The sequence below is a fragment of the Amblyomma americanum genome, chromosome 1 (assembly GCF_052857255.1).
Source record: "Amblyomma americanum isolate KBUSLIRL-KWMA chromosome 1, ASM5285725v1, whole genome shotgun sequence".
Taxonomy (NCBI): Eukaryota; Metazoa; Arthropoda; class Arachnida; order Ixodida; family Ixodidae; genus Amblyomma; species Amblyomma americanum.
In genome coordinates this window covers 169445238-169451237 of record NC_135497.1, presented here as the reverse complement: position 1 = coordinate 169451237, position 6000 = coordinate 169445238, and the positions used below count along the sequence as shown (strand labels likewise).

The following is a 6000-nucleotide window of genomic DNA, read 5'->3' as shown; positions in this document are numbered from 1 at the left end:
CTTGATGGCAGCTTGAATCCAGCTGTGTGTAGCCAAAATGCCTGAAGATTAAGAGACAAAAATTACGTTTATTATGAAATACCCCATTATAGTGATCTCAGTGCAAAGGTAAATAGCAAGTGCTACCATTAAATTTAGGGCAGTCATGCAAAAATGCACTCCACACTCAATATGCCTGAACCGATTAAATATGAGTACGAACAGACTCAGCCTTTTGCTTTATAGTAAATCAATGCTTCTCACGTAATGCACCCAAATTAATTTCAGTGTGCTTTTGTTTCTTTTCATTCACAGCTAATTTCATATATTTACAGGCTTTCACTGCTTTGGGAATTGAGCTTCTGCCATATTTTTGATGTTGCAACTCAAATTGAAAGGTTTTTGAGACAATGGAAAATATTCTAGCATATCATATAATTTCATTCACTACCAAGCCTACAGGTTCAAGTGCTTTGTAACCTGCAGGAATAAACTGACAACATGAAAAAACAGCTGCGCAGGACATTAAATTTGGGAGAAATTACAGAAATGATTATAAGATGCACATAAAGATGCTCACAAATCGACATATGCTGAAGTTCGTGTTAAGACAGATTTGATATGAGTACATTTTATAGCGAGAAAATCCATGAACTGACACTTTTTGCATCTGCACAGGGCCCTGAACAGTAAAGCGCTGGCTGGGTGTTGTATCGGGCTTGCGTGATAACACGATAACAATGTGCCTGACATGCGCAGTGCGTAAACCGCGCTATCACGAAGGCTATATATATCAATGCCCTGCAATAAACTGCGGTCTTCTTGTTCTGGCCTTCATGCTGTCGAGTGCCGTCATTGCGAACTGATACATGGTGTCAGAAGTGGCCAGTTGGGCAGGGCGTAGCTCGGAGCGCCATGGACCTGCTGAAGCCCCCGGAACCTTTGCAGCTCTCCGGTAACCTGTCGCAGAATTGGAAGCGGTTTAAGCAAAAACTGGAACTCTTCATCAAGGCGACCACGCCAAAGGACGACCCAAGAAGCGGAGCAGCGAAAGCTTCACTCCTGTTGAGCGTTGCCGGAGACGAAGCACTTGACGTCTTCAACACGTTTACGTTTGGTGAGCAGGAAGACAAGGAAGATTACGACACCCTGGTCCAGAAGTTTGAAGCATACTGTGCCGAGGTAAGCAATGAAGTGCATGAGCGGTATGTTTTTCGCTCGAGAAAACAAGACGGAGAGCCGTTCGAAAGATTTATTAGAGACCTCAAGATGCAAGCAGCGCAATGCAACTTCGAAGGACTGCACGATTCAATTATCAGGGATCAGATCGTCTTTGGGACGAATAATTCCAAACTGCGTGAAAAAATGCTGCGGGAAAAAGGCTTAACGTTGATAAAGGCTGAAGAAATGTGCAGGGTAGCGGAATCAGTGGCACAAAGAAATCAGGTCTGGGCCAGGCCCGGTGACAGCATTGACTCCGTCTCTCGCAGTAGGGCATCGTGCCACCGCTGCGTAGACCGGCAAGAGACCAGTGCAGTAAACTGTAGTTCGTACCGGTGCAAGAAATGCAACCGACGGCACGAGCCGAGGCAGTGTCCTGCTTACGGAAAAAGATGCAACACTTGTCGAAAGCTGCATCACTTTGCGATTTGTTGTCCGGCCAGGGCGGTCGTCAACGAAGTCGGCGCACAGTTCAATGATGAGTTTGATGTTCTTGACGTCTGCATCGACAGCTGCATTACTGGTGATTGGACTATCGAAGCCAAAGTTGGGGGTCGTAAAGCATTATTCAAGGTGGATACCGGAGCACAAGCAAGCCTCTTACCATTTTCGATATACCGCAAGTTGAAAACTGCCGAACTGAATCCTACGAGCTCTGTGCTGCGAGTATACAATGGAGGCATCACCAACTTCGGAACAACAGTCCAAAAAATAACCGTTGGAGATACTGCAACTACAGTGAAATTCTACGTGGTGAAAAATGGACGTCGTGCAATACTGGGGCTTCACGCATGCGAAGCTCTAGGCCTTGTGCAGCGCACAGTGGACACTGTCAGCACTTCTGCTGAGTACGAAGGGATCAAGCACTTCAGGCACGTCTTTGAGGTTTTAGGATGCCTAAAGCAACCATACAGCATGGTACTACAGCCAGATGCTACCCCAGTCGTCCAGCCAGCGCGGCGGGTGCCCCTGTCTTTGCGCCAACCGCTTCGCGACGAGCTTCAAAGAATGGAGAGAGCTGCTATCATCACAAAAGATGGACCTACCGACTGGGTAAGCCCTTTGGTTTCGGTCAAAAAGAAAGACTGCAGTCTTAGGGTGTGCATGGACCCGAGAAGGATCAATAAGCATATAAAGAGGCAACACTACCACCTTCCCAGGCGAGAAGATATTGAAGCAGAATTGACCGGCGCTTGCTACTTTAGTTGCCTAGATGCAAACTCTGGATTTCACCAGATACCCCTCGACGACGCAACATCAAAAATTTGCACTTTTGCCACTCCTTTCGGTCGATACCGTTACTTGCGCCTGCCGTTTGGCATTTCATCGGCACCGGAAGTTTTTCACAAAATGCTGAGTCAGATGTTGGACGGGCTGCCAGGAGTTCACGTGTATATCGACGACATTTTGGTGTGGGGCACTACACGTCAAGAGCATGATGAACGGCTAGTAGCAGTTCTGAAAGCTGCCGAAACAGCAGGATTGACACTAAACGCCGAAGAATGCAAGTTCGGCTTAACAGAGGTGCATTTTCTGGGTGACGTTATCGGGAAAAAAAGGAATTTCCCCGAACCCGAAGCTGGTGCGCAATCTGTTGGAAATGCCAACACCAAAAAGCAAAACCGATCTACAGCGCATGTTAGGAGTGATCAACTACTTCGGAAAATACGTGCCAGTGTTGTCAGAACGAACAGCGATGCTGCGAGCGCTTATCAAACCGCAAGTCGAGTTCGAGTGGACCGAAAACCACGCGAAGGAATGGAAATGCATCACGCAGGCACTTGCGACATCACCATTGCTAGCAATATTTGACCCCAAAAAGAAAACAAAAATAACTTGCGATGCGTCCAAGGACGGCGTCGGAGCGGCGCTTTTACAGTGTCACGGTGGTCACTGGCGACCGGTGGCATATGCTTCACGAGTCTTAACACCACCGGAGCAGCGTTACGCGCAAATTGAAAAGGAGACGCTGGGCATTCTGTTCGGCTGCGAGAAGTATCATCAGTTTGTGTATGGACAGACGTTCATTATCGAGACCGACCACAAGCCACTTCTGTCAATCGCTGCTAAAGGAATTTGTGACATGCCCCCACGATTGCAGAGATTTTTTTTTAAGACTTCTCAGATATGACTATGTTCTACAGTACGTTCCAGGGAAGCACCTGGTCTTGGCAGACATGCTCTTACGATCGACTACACCCGGGGGTGTCGACAATGCTGGTGCCACAGAAGACGTCGAAGTTCACGCACTACAGCTCCTGAACGGCAAGGTCACGGTAACAACGCAGCAAAAACTGGCAAATGAAACTGCTCGTGACTGCTACTTGCAGACTGTCGTCAGCAACTTATCGGCAGGAAAACCAATTCAACGTGAGCTGAAGCCGTTTTCATCTGAACTGTCCGTAATCATCGGAATTCTGTTCAAAGGAACAAAAGCTGTCATACCGAGAAGCATGAGACAAGAATTCATGCCGGCCACCTTGGCTTAAACAAATGCAAAGAAAGAGCAAGACTTCTCGTTTTTTGGCCAGGCTTGAACGACATCGCAGTGCTTCTCCAAAATGGTTCTACATGCTGAAAGTTCGCGTACCAGCAAGCCAAAGAACTGCTGATAATGCGCCCGGTGCCGCAGTGTGCGTGGTACAGGGTCGGAGCGGACATGTTTTGTTTTGGGCGGAAATTCTTACGTTGTCGTATATGATGCTCTTTCCAACTTCCCAGATGTCGAGAGGCTTCCAGACACAAGTGCAAGAAGTGTTGTTGCGGCTCTCAGTGCTATGTTTGCTCGATACGGCATTCCTATCGAACTGTGCACTGATAATGGACCACAGTTTTCAAGCCAAGAGTTCACAGCCTTCGCTAAAGAGTATGATTTTGCGCACGTCACGTCTAGCCCACACTACCCGCAGTCTAACGGCCTTGCCGAAAAAGGTGTGCAAATTGTCAAGCGGATAATGAAGAAAACTCAAGACGCACGACACGACTTCTGGCTAGGCCTTCTGGCCTACCGATCAGCGCCACTGATTGATGGTCAATCCCCTGGCGAGCTTCTTCAAGGCAGGCGCCTTCGATCTAATCTCCCCGACTTTGGCGGTACCAAGACTATCGAAGTCAAGAAGCACCGCCAGACGCCCAAAGGACAGCCGTTGCCTCAACTAGGTGAAGGTGACTTCGTCAGGCTGCGAGACACAACTTGATCACAGAAAGGAAAGGTGGTTGGGGAAGCTGCCCCGAGGTCCTACCACGTTGTAACTGAAAGTCGTCGTGTTCTTCGGCGCAACAGGCGACACCTGCTTCATTCCAGCGAGCAGTATGCTGAAACAAGCGACGATGACACCGACGACGACTGCGCAGACGAAGCTGACCCAAATGCAAGGAACAGTCCAGGGAGTGTGACACCGCAGCCTTCTGGCACTACATGTGCAGCACCCCAGCAGCCTCCGGGGCCCTGTGACCAACATCTAGCCCACGGTGCCACGCCTTCGGCTTCGATTACCCATCCAGAGCAACCCACAAGTTTCATCAGTCTGAGGAGGTCGACTCGTACTGTGAAGTCTCCCCAACGTCTTCGTTATGACGCTGCTTTCAATCAGTTATGAACTTGAACCACTGTCTTGTGCTAACATTGGAAGGATGTATCGGGCTTGCGTGATAACACGATAACAATGTGCCTGACATGCGCAGTGCGTAAACCGCGCTGTCACGAAGGCTATATATATCAATGCCCTGCAATAAACTGGGGTCTTCTTGTTCTGGCCTTCATGCTGTCGAGTGCCGTCATTGCGAGCTGATACAGGTGTTTCTAGTAGAAGACCATTCTTCTTCATTGCTATTTTGGCAGAGAACCATAAAGAATTGACTAGAGGAATATGGAAGTAAAGTTGTGCAAATTTATATCAAGCATTGTGCCACACTCAAAGCAACAAGGCTACAATGCTAAGCAGTGAAAAGGAAACCTTGCTTTTACGCAACTGAATGCACATTGAACAAGCCGCTCTGAACCCTGACACTCGGAAAACCACAGCAGATGTACAAACCAAAGCTGACAGATTATTTTTTACGAAGACTATATGCAAACCAAAGCTGCCTGAGCAATCCAGTTTTTTTTAAGTATAGCCTGTTGTACAGACCAAGAGCATCTTGGGCAGTTCATTGCACAGTACCTGCAGGCACTTGCACGCGTACAAAACCTCACAAAAGAGTACGCTTACTGGACACTATCCGCTATGGTGCTGGCACTCCCTGCCTTGCAGCAAGATGAACTTCTGTTGGCCCATCCATGTGTTAAGGCTTGAGTTATAAAAAATGTCTGAGTGGACTAAACTTATATGAATAACCTTAACTTGGTGACTGACTGGTTCTGAGCAGGCAGATCACTTGCACGAGGGCACATCCTGCAGCAAGGCTGATAGTAAAACTGCGAATTGTGTCGCTTTGGGAACCCGCGAGTTGTGTCGCTTTGGGACCCGTGTGTTTTTACTGTCATGCTAAGTACATGACGCAAAAGTAGCATTACCCTCCACCATATATATGAGGTATCCCAAGAGCTTTCCAGCTGATTCTCTACAGAACCACGCTGGGACGTCCCTGCTAAGTGCAGCACAAAGTGGCCAAGATATGTTGGCTTATATAATGGCGAAAACTATTTTACAAAGCGCGCAGCAGGACTAGCTATACTCGAAGACAGCTTTTTGTGGGTATGCAGCCAAAGTACGCAGGAAAGGGAAGGAGGCGCACCTTTGTCCATGAACTGTGGGGGGGGGGGGTTGGAGAATGCGGCCAAAGCTGAGGTAGGCCACT

The 6000-nt window shown here is 48.2% G+C and overlaps 1 protein-coding gene across 1 annotated transcript in view; it reads left to right on the top strand.

Annotated features, from left to right (window-relative positions):
• The first annotated feature begins 894 nt into the window (after nt 1–894).
• The window catches only part of LOC144114796 (uncharacterized), a 29246-nt gene continuing 24140 nt past the window's right edge, over nt 895–6000 (top strand). The window contains exons 1-2 of the mRNA XM_077648761.1: nt 895–1161; nt 3345–3476. Coding sequence (XP_077504887.1) covers nt 895–1161; nt 3345–3476 — 399 coding nt within the window. The remainder of the gene's footprint in view (nt 1162–3344; nt 3477–6000) is intronic.